The 18844-nt window shown below is 37.4% G+C and overlaps 1 protein-coding gene across 1 annotated transcript; it reads right to left on the reverse strand.

Annotated features, from left to right (window-relative positions):
• Positions 1–11715: 11715 nt before the first annotated feature.
• LOC102116505 (olfactory receptor 8S1-like) lies at positions 11716–18400 on the reverse strand. The gene has a single exon (XM_005572739.5). The coding sequence runs from the start codon at positions 12631–12633 to the stop codon at positions 11716–11718; it is 918 nt and encodes a 305-aa protein (XP_005572796.2). The 5' UTR covers positions 12634–18400.
• Between the last annotated feature and the right edge of the window lie 444 nt (positions 18401–18844).

Below are 18844 nucleotides of genomic sequence, written 5' to 3' on the forward strand. Positions count from 1 at the left end.
AATTTTTAAAATTTATATGTCCCTTTACAAGTTAAGGGTGTTCTCATCTATTCTCACTTTGATGAGTTGTTTTCTTTTTAATTATAAGCAGAAGATAAACATTATCAAAGACTTTTTCTGCATCTGTTTAGATGACCATATGCTTTTCGTTTGTGGTCTAATAATATGGTGAATTACATTGTGTGGTTTTAGAATGCTAAGAGCAACCTTGCATTCTTGGAGTAAATCCCATCTTGTCGTGAAATGTTACTGATTTAAATATTGCTGGATTTCACTTGATGATGTTGAAATAATAAGTTTTGCATGTATATTCATGAGGATATTTGTTCGGAGTTTTCTATTCTTGTATGTTTTTGTCTGGTTTGGGTATCAGAGTCTCAAGAAGTGAATTAGGAAATATTTACCGCTTCTATGTTTTGGAAAATTTGGTTTATAATTAGTATTATTTCTTTCTATAAATGTTTGTTAAAATTCACCACAAGGCCATCCGGACCTGGAGTTTTCTTCATGAGAAATTTTTAAGTAAAAATTCAATTTTTTGATGCTCACTAGCATGGTTTAAATGAAAAATATCTTCAATGGCAAATATTGGCAAGGATTTGGAGAGCAGTTGAAATCCTCATATGTTGCCAATGGGAATACAGAATAGTACAGACACTTTGGAAAGTACTTAGGCAGTTTCTTATAGAGTTAAACACATACTTACCATGTGGCCTAGCAATTTCACTCATAGGTATTTACCAAGATAGATGATCACATATGTCTTCACAAAGACTTCTATTCATATACGTGTATGGTGGAATTGATAAATATATCAACATTACCATGCTAAGGGAAAGAACCCAGACACAAATGACGACCTTATTTTGATTCTATTTATGTGAAATTGTAGGAAAATCAAAACTATAGTCATAGGAAGTTGATCTGTGGTTGCCAAGGGCCAAGGGGTGGGAGAAGGAAACAATCTGTTGCAATGGAAATGTTCTGTATTATGATTGTCATGGTGATTAATACATATATACATTTTTCAAAAATCATCAAATTGTAAACTGAAAATTGGTGAATTATATGTAGGCTATATCTCAGTGAAGCTTATTTAAAATAAAAATAAAAGCAATTTTTTTAACTTTTCTTTTAGGTTCAGGGGTACATGTGCAGGTTTGTTATATAGGTAAACTTGTGTCACAGGGATTTGTTGTACAGATTATTTCATCACCCAGGTAATAAGCCTAGTACCCAATAGTTATTTTTTTCTGATCCTCTCCCTCCACCCATCCTCCACCCTCAAGTAGGCCCCACTGTGTGCTGTTCCCCTCTTTGTGTCCATGTGTTCTCATCATTTCGCTCCCATTTATAAGTGAAAACATGCAGTATTTGGTTTTCTGTGTTTGTTTGCTAAGGATAATGGCCTCAAGATCCATCCATGTTCCCACAAAGGATATAATCTCGTTCTTTTTTATGATTGCATGGTATTCCATGGTGAATATGTACCACATTTTCTTTATTCAATCTGTCACTGATGCACATTTATGTTGATTCCATGTCTTTGCTGTTGTGAATAGTGCTGCAATGAACATATGTGTGCATGTGTCTTTATGGTAGAATAATTTCTATTCCTCTGGGTATATACCCAGTAGTGGATTTCTGTTGCAAATTGTAGTCCTGTTTTCAGCTATTTGAGGAATCACCACACTGCTTACCACAACAGTTGAACTTACACTCCTACCAGCAGTGTATATTAGCATTCCCTTTTCTCTGCAACCTCACCAGCATCTATTATTTTTTTACTTTCCCATAGTAGCCATTCTGACTAGTGTGAGATGGTATCTCATCGTGGTTTTCATTTGCATTTCTCTAATGATCAGTAATACTGACCTTTTTTTATATACTTGCGGGCCACATGTGTGTCTTCTATTGAAAAGTATCGGTTCATATCTTTTGCCCATTTTTTAATAGGGTTGTTTGGGTTTTGTTTTTTGGTTTGTTTTGTTTAGTAAATTTGTTTAAGTTCCTTATAGATGCCGAATATTAGAACTTTGTTAGATGTATAGTTTACAAATATTTTATCCCATTCTGTAGGTTGTCTATTTACTCTGTTGATATTTTATTTTGCTGTGCAGAAGTTCTCAAGTGTAATTAGATCCCATTTGTCCATTTTTGCTTTTGTTGCAATTGCTTTTGGCATCTTTATGATGAAATCTTTGCCAGTTCCTATGTCCAGAATGGTATTGCCTAGGTTGTCTTCCAAGGTTTTTATAGTTTTGGATTTTACATTTAACTCTTTAATCTGTCTTGAATTGTTTTTGTTTATAATATAAGAAAGGGACCCATTTTCAATCATTTGCATATAGATAGCCAATTACCTCAGCACCATTTATTGAATTGGGGTCCCTTTCTCCATTGCTTGTTTTTGTCATCTTGTCAAAGATCAGATAGTTATAGGTTTGAGAGCTTCTTTCTGGGTTCTCTATTCTGTTCCACTGGTCTTGTGTCTGTTTTTTTTTTTTTAAACAGTACCATGTTGTATTGGTGACTGTAGCCCTGAGGTATAGTTTGAGGTCGGGTAGCATGATGTCTCCAGCTTTGTTGTTTTTGCTTAGGATTTTCTTGGCTATTTGGGCTCCTTTTTGGTTCCATATGAATTTTAAAATTGTTGTTTCTAGTTCTGTAAAAAATGTCATTGGTAGTTTGATGGGAATAGCATCGAATCTGTAAATTTCTTTGAGCAGTATAGTCATTGTAATGACATTCATTCTTCCTGTTCCTAGGCATGTAATATTTTTCCATTTGTTTCTGTCATCTCTGATTTCTTTGAGCAGTGTTTTGTAATTCTCATTGTAGAGATCTTTCACTTCGCTGGTTAGTTATATTCCTAGGTATTTTGTTCTTTGTGGTAATTGTGAATGGGATTGCATTGCTAATATGGCTCTCAGCTTGGCTGTTGTTGGTGTATAGGAATGTTAATAATTTTTGTACACTGATTTTGTGTCCTGAAGCTTTGCTAAAGTTGTTTATCAACTGAAGGAGCTATTGAGCTATGCCCATGGGATTTTCTAGATGCAGAATCATGTCACCTACAAACAGCGATAGTTTGACTGCTTCTTTTCCTATTTGGATGCCCTTTATTTCTTTCTCTTGCCTGATTGCTGTGGCCAGGACTTCCAATACTATGTTGAATAGGAGTGGTGAGAGAGGGCATCCTTGTCTTGTGCCAGCTTTCAAGAGGAATGTTTCAAGCTTTTGTCCATTCAGTATGATGTTGGCTGTGGGTTTGTCATAGATAGCTCTTATTATTTTGAGGAATGTTCATTTGATACCTAGTTTATTGAGGGTTTTTAACATGAAGAAATGCTGATATTTATCAAAAACCTTTCCTGTATCTATTGAGATAATCATGTGGTTTTTGTCTTTAGTTCTGTTTATGTGATGAATCACATTTATTGATTTGCATATATTGAACCCACTTTGCATCCAAGAATAAAGCCTATTGGATTGTGGTGGATTCGCTTTTTAATGTGCCGCTGGATCCAGTTTGCTAGTATTTTGTCAAGGATTTTTGCATCAATGTTCATCAAGGATATTGACCTGAAGCTTTCTCTGTTTATTTTGTGTCTGCCAAGTTAAAAAAGACAAAGAGGAACATTATATAATGGTAAGGGGCCTTGTCCAACAGGAAAATATCACAATCCTAAACATATATGCGCCTAACACAGGAGCTCCCAAATTTATAAAACAATTACTACTAGACCTAAGAAATGAGATAGTAACACAATAATAGTGGGGGACTTCAATACTCCATTGACAGCACTAGACAGGTCATCAAGACAGAAAGTCAACGAAGAAACAATGGATTTAAACTATACCTTGGAACAAATGGACTTAACAGATATATACAGAACATTCCATCCAAGAACCACAGAATACACATTCTATTCAACAATGCATAGAACTTTCTCCAAGATGGACCATATGATAGGCCACAAAACAAGCCTCAATAAATTTAAGAAAATTGAAATTATATCAAACACTTTCTCAGTCCACAGTGGAATAAAACCAGAAATCAACTCCAAAAGAAACCTTCAAAACCATGAAAATACATGTAAATTAAATCACCTGCTCCTGAGTGATCATTGGGTCAAAAACGAAATCAAGATAGAAATTTAAAAATTCTTTGAACTGAATGACAACAGCGACGCAACCTATCAAAACCTATGGGATATAGCAAAGGCGGTCCTAAAAGGAAAGTTCATAGCCCTAAACACCTACATCAAAAAGACTGAAAGAGCACAAACTGACAATCTAAGGTCACACCTCAAGGAACTAGAAGAACAACAAACCAAACCCAAACCCATCAGAGGAAAGGAAATAATCAAGATCACAGAGCAGAACTAAATGAAATTGAAACAAAAAAAAATACAAAAGATAAATGAAACAAAAAGCTGCTTCTTTGAAAAGATAAATAAAAGTGATAGACCATTAGTAAGATTAACCAAGAAAAGAAGAGAGAAAATCCAAATAACCTCAATAAGAAATGAAACAGGAGGTATTACAACTGACACCACAGAAATATTTAAGGCTACTATGAACAACTTTATGCACACAAAGATAATTTAAGGCTACTATGAACAATTTTATGCACACAAACTAGAAAACCTAGAAGAGATGGATAAAGTCCTGGAAAGATATAATCCTCCTACCTGAAATCAGAAATAATTAGATACCCTAAACAGACCAATAACAAGCAGTGAGATTAAAATGGCAATTTAAAAATTACTAACAAAAAAAAAGTCCAGGACCAGACAGAATCACAGTGGAATTCTACCAGACATTCAAAGAAGAATTGGTACCAATCCTATTGACACCATTCCACAAGCCAGAGAAAGAGGAAACCCTCCCTAATTCATTCTATGAAGCCAGCATCACCCTAATACCAAAACCAGGGAAGGACATAACCAAAAAAGAAAACTACGTACCAATATCCCTGATGAACACAGATGCTAAAATCCTTAACAAAGTACTAGCTAACTGAATCCAACAACATATCAAAAAGATAATCCACTATGATTAAGTGGGTTTCACACCAGAGATGCAGAGATGGTTTAACATATGCAAGTCAATACATGTTATACACCACATAAACAGAATTTAAAACAAAAATCACATGATCATCTCAATAGATGCAGAAAAAGCATTTGACAAAAATCCAGCATCCCTTTATGATTAAAACTCTCAGCAAAATCGGCATACAAGAGACATACCTCAATGTAATAAAAGCCATCTATGACAAACCCACAGCCGACATAATACTGAATGGGGAAAAGTTGAAAGCATTCCCTTTGAGAATGGGAACAAGACAGGGATGCCCACTCTCACCACTCCTCTTCAGCATAGTGCTAGAAGTCCTAACCAGAGCAATCAGACAAGAGAAAGAAATAAAGGGCATCCAAATCAGTAAAGAGTAAGTAAACCGTCACTGTTTGCTGACGATATGACTGTTTAAACTGTCACTGTTTGCTGACGATATGACTCATAAACCCTAAAGACTCCTCCAGAAAGCTCCTCAGACTGATAAAATAAGTCAGCAAAGTTTCCAGATATAAGACGAATGTACACAAACCAGTAGCTCTCCCATACACCAACAGCCACCAAGCAGAGAATCAAATCAAGGACACAACCCCTTTTACAATAGCTGCAAAAAAAAAAATAAAATACTTAGGAATATACCTAACCAAGGAGGTGAAAGGCCTCTACAAGGAAAACTACAAAACACTGCTGAAAAAAATCAGAGATGACACAAACAAATGGAAACACATCCCACGCTCATGGATGGGTAGAATCAACATTGTGAAAATGGCCATACTGCCAAAAGCAATCTACAAATTCAACACAATCCCCATCAAAATACCACCATCATTCTTCACAGGTTAGAAAAAACAGTTCTAAAATTCATATGGAACCACAAAAGAGCCTACACAGCCAAAACAAGACTAAGCAAAAAGAACAAATCTGGAGGCATCATACTACCTGATTTCAAACTATACTATAGGACCATAATCACCAAAACAGCGTGGTACTGTTATAAAAATAGGCACATAGACCAATGGAACAGAATAGAGAACCCAGAAATAAACCCAAATACCTACAGCCAACTGATCTTCAACAAAGCAAACAAAAACATAAAGTGGGAAAGGACATCCTTCTCAACAAATGGTAATAGGACAATTGGCTAGCCACATGTAGGAGAATGAAACTGGATCCTCATCTCTCGCGTTATACAAAAATTAACTCAAGATGGATTAAAGAATTAAACCTAAGACATGAAACTATGAAAATTCTAGAAGATAACATTGGAAAAATTCTTCTAGCCATTGTCTTAGGCAAGGATTTCATGACCAAGAACCAAAAAGCAAATGCAATAAAAACAAAGATAAATAGCTGGGACTTAATTAAACTAAAGAGCTTTTGCACAGCAGAAGGAACAGTCAGCAGAGTAAACAGACAACCCACAGAGTGGGATAAAATCTTCATAATCTTTACATCTGACAAAGGACTAATATCCAGAATCTACAAAGAACTCAAATCAGCAAGAAAAAAACAAACAATCCCATCACAAAGTGGGCTAAGGACATGAATAGACAATTCTCAAAAGAAGATATACAAATGGCCAACAAACATATGAAAAAAAATGCTCAACTAATGATCAGGGGAATGCAAATCAAAACCACAATGTGATACCACCTTACTCCTGCAAGAATGGCCATAATCAAAAAACAAAAAAAGCAGTAGATGTTGGTGTGAACGTGGTGATCAGGGAACACTTCTACACTGCTGGCGGGAATGTAAACTAGTACAGCCAAGATGGAAACAGTGTGGAGATTCCTTAAAGAGCTAAAAGTGGAACTACCATTTGATTCAGCAATCCCACTACTGAGTACCTACCCAGAGGAAAATCAGTCATTATACAAAAAAGATACCTGCCCACGCATGCTTATAGCAGCACAATTTGCAATTGCAAAGTCATGGAACCAACACAAATGCCCATCAATCAATGAGTGGATAAAGAAACCGTGGTATATACATATGATGAAATACTACACAGCCATAAAAATGAATGAATTAACGGCATTCACAGCAACCTGGGTGAGACTGGAGGCTATTATTCTAAGTGAAGTGTCTCCGCAATGGAAAACCAAGCATCATATGTTCTCACCCACATGTGGGAACTAAGCTATGAGGATGCAAAGGCATAAGAATGATACAATGGACTTTGGGAACTTGTGGAGAAGGGTGGTGGAGGGATAAAAGACTACAAATAGGGTACAATGTATGCTGCTCAGGTGATGGGTACGCCAAAATCTCACAAATCACCACTGAAGAACTTACTCATGTAACCAAACACCACCTGTACCCTCAATAACCTATGGAAAAATGAAAAGTAAAAAAGAATGTATATTAAAATGTTAACTATAAAATTTAGATGTGATTATCTAGGTGTTCACTATAAAATTCTGTTAATTTTGCTGTATGTTGGAAACTTTTCATTTTCAAATGAAATGAATGCTGAATAAATGAGTAAATGTTTAAAAATTATGAGAATATTATAAAAAACAAAATACTAATGAAATTAGATGAATAATGGTGATGAAAATTACAAATCACCAAAATTGATTCATTAACAAAATATAAAACACAAATGTACCAATAATCATCAAAGGAATCAAATTAGAAATAAATTTTCTCAACAACAATAAGACAAGAAGTCCTTAAAATGTCAAAGATGAGTTTTATAAAAACCTTCGAGAAAGTGATCATCTCTTCTTTAAGCAAATATTTTAAGAAAATACAAAGATGAATGAAAGCATATTATTGATATCAGTATTGGATGTCTACAACACACAAATCTATATAGATAAAAGGTAGTTTAGTGGATTTCTAGGGCCAAGGATGGGGATGGGATTGGAGAGTGACTACCCATAGGTGTGAGATTTCTTTGGGGATGATGAAATATCCTGAGATTGGTGGTAGTGATGGGTGCACAACTCTGTAAATATGCTAGACACCATTGAATTGTGCATTTTGAGTGACTGAATATTGTGATGTATAAATTATAATCTCAATAAAGTTCTTAAAAAGAAAAGATGGGGTGAATGCAATAAAAAAATTATAGTATCTCACTTGTAAATATAAATAGGAAATTCCTAAGTTAAATATTGGTAACAGTTAATTAAGTTTTTAATACTCTACCTAAGTAGGGTGATTCCAGGAATGCAACAGTTCTTCAAAAACAGAACATGCACTGATACAATTTGTTATTAACAAATTAAATTAAAAAAACCATATAACCATTTCAATGAATTTATTTTTTTCCAAAATATTTTTATTGCATGCTTATTGTGTGACAGACACTATACAGTATTAAACAAAAGAGAAACAACTGTAGTCCTCAATAGAAGCAGAAAAAGCATGTGATAAAATCTCACACCAATTCTTACCAAAATATGTTTAGAAAAGAACTCTACATTCAATATAATTCATAGGTTCAGAAAACACAAAAAAGAACTCTCTTAATAAGTTAAAGATATTCATCAAAAATAGAGCATCATCCTTAATGCTGAAACATGAGAAGCTTTCTCATTGATCCCAACAGAAAGATGTCTATACTGGAGGTCCTGGCTGCTGCATGAACTTTAAAAATGAGATATATAAAAATTGCATACAGCCAGGCGCTCTGGCTCACGCCTGTAATCCCAGCACTTTGGGAGTCTGAGGTGGGTGGATCACCTGAGGTCAGGAGTTCAAGACCAGCCTGGCCAACATGGAGAAACCCCATCTCTACTAAAAGTACAAAATTAGTCAAGCATGGTGGTGCCCGCCTGTAATCCCAGCCACCCAGGAGCCTGAGGCAGGATAATCGCGTGAACTCAGGAGGTGGAGGTTGCGGTGAGCCAAGATCGCACCATTGCACTCCAGCCTGGGCAACAAGGGCGAAACACTTGGTCTAAAAAAAAAAATATATATATATATATATATATATATACACACACACACACACACACACACATACATATATACACAAAAAATCTTTCCCTAATTTAAGATAAAGTAATTAAAATATAATGTTAAAATCCAATAGTATCTATAAACAAGACGCTAGTACTAGAAAGATAGTTCAACAAACTTGACAGACACAAGATCAATGTACAAAATACCACAATGTTCCTACACATTAGAAATAACCAAGTAGCAAATATATCTGAATTTTTAATTCACAATAGGAACAAAAAATAGATGGTACCTGGTAATATATCTGGCAAAATTTATGTGTGAACTTTATCAAAATACCTTTCACCAACGGCAACAGCAGATCAGCCTCGGTGAAGGAAAGAAAATGTTGCTGTTTGCGTAACCACCACCTTGCTCAGCCATGGCTACAGTGCTTGTGCCTTCATGGACCAGAACTAGGCTGACCAGGAAGGAAAGACTGACCTTTGCATGATAGGCGATTCTATTCAAAAAACTATTTTGAACTGCCTTAGCAGTGGCATCTCTCTGGTGAAAACTTATCCTAAATGGAGTCTCCGTTTCTTGACCCATAACTTACACATTCAAAATATAGTTATTGTGCAACAGGCATGTTAGAAGCTTTTAAAAATATTCTTGGCCAGGCACAGTGGCTCACGCCTGTAATCCCAGCACTTTGGGAGGCCGAGGCGGGCAGATCACGACGTCAAGAAATCGAGACCATCCTGGACAATATGGTGAAACTCTGTCTCTACTAAAAATACAAAAATTAGCCAAGCATGGTGGCAGGCGCCTGTAATACCAGCTACTTGGGAGGCTGAGGCAGGAGAATTGCTCGAACCCAGGAGGCAGAGGTTTCAGTGAGCCGAGATCGCGCCACTGCACTCTAGCCTGGGTGACAGAGTGAGACTCCATCTCAAAAAAAAAAAAAGGAAAAAGAAAATATTCTTGAGAAGGTAGTAAAGATGGCAGAAAAATGTCCTCGTTCTCTTTGAGTTTATATTCTTTGATGCTGAAGAGTACAAGGTGAAGGGAAGGATGACACTTACCAGCTTGTAAATAAATAAAAAGTAAAAGGTAATTAGAAAGAATAACTAATTTTGGACCATGATAATTTTAGTCCACATGCCTCTCTCAAATATACTTCTCATTAATCCTCCAATTGTGTTTCATCATCTAAGGGGTCTTTGCTAAATGTTTCTGGTTTCTTTTTGAAGTTTGATACAGGCTCTGCCCAGTCCTTTCTCTGCCATTGGCTCTCATGGTCTACCATTTCTACAGCATCATTAGGGCCAAGAGGCAGAGCTATTTGTCTAGCAATGTGTATGAGCTGACGAGTCATCTCTGGTTGTACATAGGTCCTCTCACAGCTACAGATGGTTGGCCATTGGATGAATAGTTTGAAGCAGGATAAACCAACATGTTATTTACAGTCTCTATGGGACATGTCTAGGTCCAAAACACAATTTCACATATCCCAATTATCCTCAGATATCTATACTTGCAATTCTATTGCCGTACTAATATTTACCTTTTAGGTCCTTTCCTTGCAATGACAGAATCTAATTCTGGCTTATTTAAGCAAAATAAAATAAGACAACAATTATAAATCATTACAAGGAGAATTCATGTATGGAGTCTGGGGTAGCTCACAGCCTCAATGGGACAGTCAGTGTATCAAGGTGGCAAAGAAAACAGGCGTTGGTGCAAGTCCCATTGGTTCCAAATTCCAACACCATTATTTATCTCCCTGAGCCAGTTTCCTCTTCTCTGAAATAGGAATAACTTCAGCATTTACCTAATGTATATGTTGTGGTATTTCAATGGAATAAAGAATATAAATTGCTTAACACAGTGCCTGATAGGATGCAAATATCTAAGAATGAACTCTTATTATGATTCATGTTTATAAATCTGGCCTTGAAAGGGCAGAATCTAGGATAACTCTAGTGATCTTATCAGCAGGGGCACTTGCGTAGGCTGTCAGAGTGCTACATGCAGAAAGGCTGACCTTTGACTCTCTCCTTGAGACTAAAATTACCAAAACAGTAATCCCAGCTACTTGGTAGGCTGAGGCAGGAGAATTGTTTGAAGCTGGGAGGCGGAGGTTCCAGTGAACCATGCCACTGCACTCCAGCCTGGGCAACAAAAAGAGGCTGTCTTAAAAGGAAAAAAAAATCCTAAGAGAGTAAATGATCTGGCATTGACCACGTGCCCATTTCTGGACCAGTCACTGTGCCAGGAAGAACGAGTGAATAATGACAGTGGTGGGGGGTGGGGAGGTGAGGGTGGAGAGGATTTGGGGATCCCATGATTAACAGTGTCTCTTGGAAGCATATGGAACCATGGGGTTCAGTTATTAGAGGAATGGTAGAGATAAGCTGAGCAGACCATAACAATGTTTACCATAGTGTGTATAATAAATACATATCTTTGTAAGAAAAAATTGCTAAGCGAGAGCTTTATCTTATCCATCTTCCTCTGACTAGGGCTGAACTGTTATCATCCCAAGAAAATAATTTTCCACCTTTTCTTCAGTATTTTTCAGAAAAGATAAATTTTCCACCTTAAGTATTTTTCAGAAAAGGACCTCGCAGATCCTGACATCAAGGAATTATCCTAGTGTCCAGGCACTGCTTATTGCAGTTTTATCCAGTTCCCTCATCACTCTAATTTCATAAGTCTATTGAAACACTAGAAATATTTTCTCAATGTTCTTCTCACAGCTGCCTTCACCTCCCTGTTCTTCAGGCTGTAGATGAGGGGATTCAGCATGGGAGTGATCACGCTGTACTGCAAGGAGAAGATCAACTCTTGAATGGATCCTGAATTTGGCATGAGATAGCGGAGTAATCCAGAGCCATAAAAGAAAATCACTGCCGTGAGGTGGGAGGAGCAGGTGGAGAAAGCTTTGCTTCTGCCTGTAGTGGAGCTGATCCTCAGTATAGTGGACAAAATGCAAATATAAGACAAGAATATCATGAGAAAATTTCCAAAGAAATGCAGGATGCTGGAGCAGAGCAGGGTGGTAAAACTTGCAGACACATCAGAGCAAGACAAACGATAGAGAGAGGGCAGCTCACAGCTGAAGTGGTGGATATTTTCAGCCTCACAGAAGTCTAAATTGAGAGCTACAAGGATATTGATGAGGGCATCCAGAAAAGCCAAGCCCCATGAGCCCCCCACCAGCCCTGCACACAGCTGTCTGTTCATCACTTGGCCATAGAGCAAAGGAGAGCTGATGGCAACAAAGCGGTCATAGGCCATCACAGCAAGCAGGCAGGATTCAGTGCCCCCAGTGGCAAACACAAAGAAGACCTGAGCCATGCAGCCCTCTACTGAGATGGTTTTCTTCTCAGACAGGAGGTTCTCCAACAGCTTAGGTACAGTAACAGAGGAATGGCAGAGATCCAAGAAGGACAGTTGTCCCAAGAAGAAGTACATGGGTGTGTGGAAGCAAGAATCAGCATTAACCACCACCAGCAGCAGCAGGTTTCCCATCACAGTCAGGAGGTAAATCACCAGGAACAGCACAAAGAGCAGAGCTTGGGTCTGGGGGCCAGCAGACAGCCCGAGGAGGACAAACTCGGGGACAACGCTGTGGTTTCTCATTGCCTTCAGTATTTTATTTGGAATGAGATAAATAAATTGAGTGAAGCCTCTTCTTATGCCTAACAAATATTTAAATGTTTTAACCCTCTTCTCTATTCACAAAGTTTCTTGCTTACCCAAACACTCATATGCAGAAATGATAAACTACTCTGTCCCTAGATTTCCTAAACCCATAATCATCTTTTCTGCAAGACCCCAACCTTAGATTCTCTCTCTCTCCACCTTTGTGTTCTTTCTTTAATGATTCAGAGTTCGTTGTTGCTGTTGTTTTATTATTAAGGCTACTAGAGAGTGTTTGTAAACTATTGCTAATGATCTAATAGAGAGGGAGAGATTGAAGGAAAAATAAGATTAAAATTGCAGAAATAGTGTCTCTGAGGGTGTGAGAGCAGAAGTAGAGCATGGCCTTAGGTGGGAACATGTTTGCTTCATCCTTCAGACAGCATGAGGCTAGCAGATTTGGTGTTGGGGAGGAGGCAATTTCCATCCAGTGACTTTTACCTTTTCAATAAATACTTAAGTGAGGTCAGTCACGGAAAGTGAAAGGGGATAGCAATTGGAGAATTGCAGAGCACGGAGAAAGGGAAATAATCAGAATGAAGGCAGTACGGAGAGACCTCCGATGCTATGTAACTGATCATGAGAAACTGTTGGTCAATATGGGAACACACTCCAGTCATAATCCCCATGCCCCGTTTAAACATAATTTATATGTGATCTATTCAGATTCAGGTTCACCTCTTGTCTGTACCCTCATGCATTTGTAAACATAGACTACCTACTAACTCTAAAGCCTGGTCTTCCTTTTTTCCTACTCTGCACTGACAGCCCAGATTAAAATCACAGATTCAGGAGAACGCTTCAGCACTACTGACTACATTTTGGCTCTTCCTATTCTACTCTATCTTTTGTGTTCATACTGCAAAACAGACACATTCAATTCTCAAAGGACTTATGGTTTCTCTCCCACTGTTTGTCCAAACACCACCCAGCATTAATGCTATTCTTAGGAAGCGAAATGCAGTTAGAAACTGCATTTCTAACCCAGTTTAACAATAAACAGCACAGAATTAAAGAAAAACTTTTTCAAATCCAGAGGTCCAGACTAATAAGTCTGAATGTCAATGTGAGAATTATGAAGTTGGGAGTTTGGAAAATTCCTGTTGGATACAGACCTCTTCCTTGATTCCTAAAAGAGGAAAATAAAAGGTTAAATAGTGTGTATTATTTCTAAAAACCTAAATACTTCTGTCATGCAGGGAATGCATTTTCCATATTATTTTAATTGTTTTTCTTTTACTCACCAGTGTAGCTCTAGCTAGAGTAACCTGGATTCTTTTTGAGAACATCACATCATTGGCAGAAGATGCTGGAAAGTCAGGGAATCAAACCAAGAAATGCAGACAGAGAACCTCATCACTCATTATAATTTGGAGGGCAGCAAAAAGAAAGGTCTCCTCTTTTCCACTTGTCTCCAGATGGAGCCCCATTCACCAGCACTAGAAACTTAAATTGTGGGGGGAATTTCTCCTTTATAAATGAAGGTCAAAGAGTGAAAATCTTACAAAGGACATTTTCACAAAGGACAAACTTGGAAATTGTACCCTGTCAGGGCCTAACTTCCTCACAGAAAGAAATATACTGTGTTAGCATTATTCAAGGGGTCACAGGAATAAATAAAGTCATTATTTTTTTAACCTGCTGCTGCAATTTCACTATTCTCAATGCTTCATCTATATAAACTCTGAATCCAAATTTAGAATGGAAACAGCTCTGAGAATGCTACCACTATGTTTAGTTATTGTTACAATCAGTTGGAGTCAGCTGACTAGATCTTTCCCAAAAAGGCCTGCCTGAGAGGAACTTTTTTAAGAATGAGACATACAAAAGTATCTAGCACTGTGGCAGTTACAAAAGTTACTCTGAATATATTATTTAAAAATACAAACGAATACATCGATGAATGGATGAGTATGTGAATAAATGTGGCTCAGGAAGAGAATAGTCTAGGGCTTTGCTCCTCACCAAGAACAGACCTGATTGGGAGCCAGTCGAGGATTTTAGACTCCCTGGGCTTGTATTAAGCCAGATATAGCAAAGGTAATAGAGAAGAATTTCACCAACTGGACAGGTTTGCCCCACAGCAGTATGTTTTGCTCTGTTCTGCACTTCCACATACCTCGGAGTATGTAATTATAGGGGATACCCATAACTAAAGACATGGTTCGTTTCTGAATCTCATATGTTTGGAGTTCTGGGAGAGGGTTCTTTTTGAGTCACAAAGTGCCCAGAGTCTATCGCTGATGTCCTCATCTCCTCCCATCCCTTACAGAGAGCTCTCAAGTATTAGCCTTCCCAAACTTACAGGTTTCTGGCATAATGTGGGCTTTCAGCACCAGAAACAAGGAATATAGCAAGATAAAGGAAAGAGATCTTGTCTCAATTATGCCATTTGTACAATGGAATCAAGCAGTAACTACCCTGCAAAGTGGTGAGGTCTTAATTGCTAACTTGAGTAAGCAACTGAAGACAATTGAGGGGCTGAAGAATCATCAAATTCTCTTTTTTTCACCCCCAATCCAAGTGTTTCATTTTCCCAAAAGTAGGAAGAGAAGTGATGTTGAGGAGCAGACCAAAACATCTTAGGTAACACAAATGAACACCATATTGAGGTGGGGGAGAACTCTTAAATACCTCCAACCCATGAGAACAAAGATCAGATGAGAGGACTGACAGGGAAAGGAAGTGCCTGATGGAAGAATGGCAGGAAGTGGTGGAAACAGAGGGAAACAAAGTAGCAGGGAAAATCCTGAAAGGACAGAGGGAAAACATTACCATACTTCTGTCTTTTCCTGGTGCACAATGTATCCTGTTTTTCTGAGTTGGTGGGTGTGCCTCTGAACTTGGGAAAAATTCACAGGAGAGAAAATGTACCACAACTGTGATCTTGTGAGCTGACATTGTTATTTAAGACCTTTTTTGCATAAAGAGAAATATGTAAGCTCATTCCTCAAAAGCTCCAGGAAGTAGACTTTAAAAAGCTTTTCTGAAGTTTGACAGCATTTTTGCTCTTATCCTGTAATAACTCCAAAACTACAAAGAAAGGGAAACTAGAAACCTTCAAATTCTTAACAGCAACTTTTTTCATACTTCCCCTAGCATAATTACACAATCATTTCTCTATACCTGTTAATATAGTACTAAAAGCACCATGCTAACAAACGAGGCTCGGGTCTAGCCATTCAGAAAGGCTGCTGGGTTAAGTTGGCCAAAAGGATGGCAAAGTATGAACTGAAAACCCTGAGGGGAGCTGGGTCCATCCTGATTAGAAAGCTCAGCCTGAAGCAAATGCTAGGTTCATTAGCTAAAAATGGTTACTAACTGATTCCACTGGGAATTCCCATTGAAGCTAAGTGACTCACGGCTTATTTTTCGATCATCTTGCCAATATTGCCAGGTATTTAATTACTGGATATATTAAAAATAGTGATGATTATATATATTATGTTACTATTATTAGGCAATCAATAATAATCCAAATCTATCCACATATTTAACTTTTGGTTTTTTGCTCAACTTTTCTGCATCTAGAACTGAAAATCGTAATAGCTGAAACTGAGATTTCAGTGGATACATTTGACACAAAATAGACAAAGCAGAAGAAATTTTAGTGACTCAAAAGATAGGTAAGAAGAAAATAAGAACTTCCACCTTTGAGTATTTTGTTTCCCCTTGAAGGCCTCCTTTTAAATTTTCCCTTAGTGCAAGTCTTTTAGTGATAAATATATTTCACCTTAATTCTTAAAGGATTTACCACTGGCACAGAATTCTAACAGGGAGTTATTTTTTATTCAGTAATTTGAAGATATCACTACACTGTCTTCTGTCTTCTTGTTACAAGTCTAATGTGATGACACAAGAGCTCTCTCTTTCTTTCTCTCTGTGTGTGTGTGTGCATGCGTGTCCCCACCCCATGATGACACCGTGAGGAGGTGGCCATCTACAAGCCAGGAAGTGGCCATACTTTGATCTTGGACTTCCTAGCCTGCAGAACAGTGAGCATATAGATTTATGTTGCTTAAGACACTAGACTATGGTGTTTTGCTATAGCAGTCCAGTTGACTAATACAATAGAGAAGACATCTCTTCTCAATTCAAAATAAGTGCTTTAGACAGATTATTCTGCTTTGTCAGAAACCTTTCTCCTCCAGACTCGCCCTTCCTCTGCTTAGGATTCCAATTTTCAAAAGTAGGAAATTATAGAACTGAAGTCTTTTTTGTACCATTCTCTAATCTATTCCTCCCTATCCATACATAACCACTATCCTAAAGTTAGAATGTGGTTGCTCCTGTAGTTTCTTCTGCTACCCGTGGTAGCAGAATTGTCTTCGAAAGATGCTGATGCCCTAATCCCTGAAACCTATGACTATGCTACCTTACATGGCAAAAGAGATTTTGCAGATGTCATTGAAGTTATAGACCTTAAAATAGGGAGATTATCTTGGATTATCCAGGTGGATCTAATCTAATCACATGAGTTTTTAAAAGGAGAAAACTTTCTCCCACTGGTGTGAGAGAGATGTGATAGAAATGGAAGTCAAAGAGATTTAAAGCATAAGAGGACCTGACCTATTGTTTGTTGCTCAACGAGGGACACACAGAAAGTATGAGAAGTAATGTAGGCAGCCTCCAGGAGCAAAGACCAGCCTCCAGCTGGCAGCCAGCAAAAAAAACAGAGACCTCAGTCCCACAACTGAAAACATCAACCATCAGTCTAAGCTTGGAAGTAGATTCATTCCCAGAACCTCCAGAAAGGAATGCAGCCCTGATGACATCTTTGTTTAGGCTTGGTGAGACTCTGAGCAGAGAAACCGTGTGAGCCACTCTGTACCTGGACTCCTGACTTATAGAGCCATGAGCTAATCAATACGTATTGTTTCAGGTTGCTATATTTGTGGTAATTTCATTTGTTACACAGCAATAGAAAATGAATATATTTCCCCTTGTATGCTTTTATATTTTTATTACACGTGTCTGTTTTTAAAAACGTTACATAAATGTCTCTTGTTATATGTGACATTCTGAAATTAGCTTTTTTTTCATTCAACATGCTTTAGAAATTTATCCAGGTTGATATATGTAAAAATAGTTCGTTCATTTAATTGTTATAAAGTGTTGTAGTATATGATTATACCACATTTCTGCATTTTTTCAGAAGATTAAAGAACAAGTAATGAATTTGAACATGTTTTGGTTTATCTGCTATTTTATAGGATTTTCTATGTAGACAAGCACGTCATCTTCAAATAATAACAAGTCCTTTTTCTCTCTCTTTCCCAGTGTTAAATTTTAAATTATTTTATTTCCTTGTCATATTGCATTAATTGGGATTTTCAATACAATGTTTAGTTGTAGAGGTGAGTGGCCATATTTGCCTTATTTTAATTGAATACAATACTTTTGTTGATGAAGAGTCTAACTGTAAAATATTTGAAGAGATTTATTCTGAGCCATATATGAGTGACCATGGCTCATGACACAGCCCTCAGGAGATCCTGAGAACATGTGCCCAAGGTGGTCATGTGCAGCTTGGTTTTATACATTTTAGGGGGACATGAGACATCAATCAAATACAAATTTAGAAATAAATTGGTTTGGAACAACTTGAGGAGGGGGCAGCTATGGGCTATAGCTTCCAGGCTATAGGCAAATTTAAACATTTTCTGTTTGACAATTGGTTGAGTTTGTCCAAAGACCTGGGATCAATAGAAAGGAAACATTCAGGTTGAGACAACAGATTATGGAAATCAAGGTTCTTTTGAAGTCTCATAGTGGCTGCCCTTAGAGACAATAGATGACGACTGTTTCCTATTCAGACCTTTAAAATCTGCTAGACTCTCAGTTCATCTCTTCAGTATTAGGAGAATCTTCAGCCTGAGAGAAAAAGATCTAGCTATTATCTATTAAAAGATGTTAATAGAGATTCTTTACAGATGCAAATTTTCCCCACAAAGGATGGCTTTGTAGGGCCATTTCAAAATACGGCAAAGAAACATGTTTTGAGGTAAAGTACTTTTATTTTCTTTTTTGTCACATAATGTTATGCCAGAGTCAGATTGGAAAGTAAGTCACAATATGCAGGGTTAAATAAAACCCATCTCATGAAAATTTATGGTTTATCGGTCATGACTCCCCAGACTGCTTAGATAGG

The sequence above is a fragment of the Macaca fascicularis genome, chromosome 11 (assembly GCF_037993035.2).
Source record: "Macaca fascicularis isolate 582-1 chromosome 11, T2T-MFA8v1.1".
Lineage (NCBI taxonomy): Eukaryota > Metazoa > Chordata > Mammalia > Primates > Cercopithecidae > Macaca > Macaca fascicularis.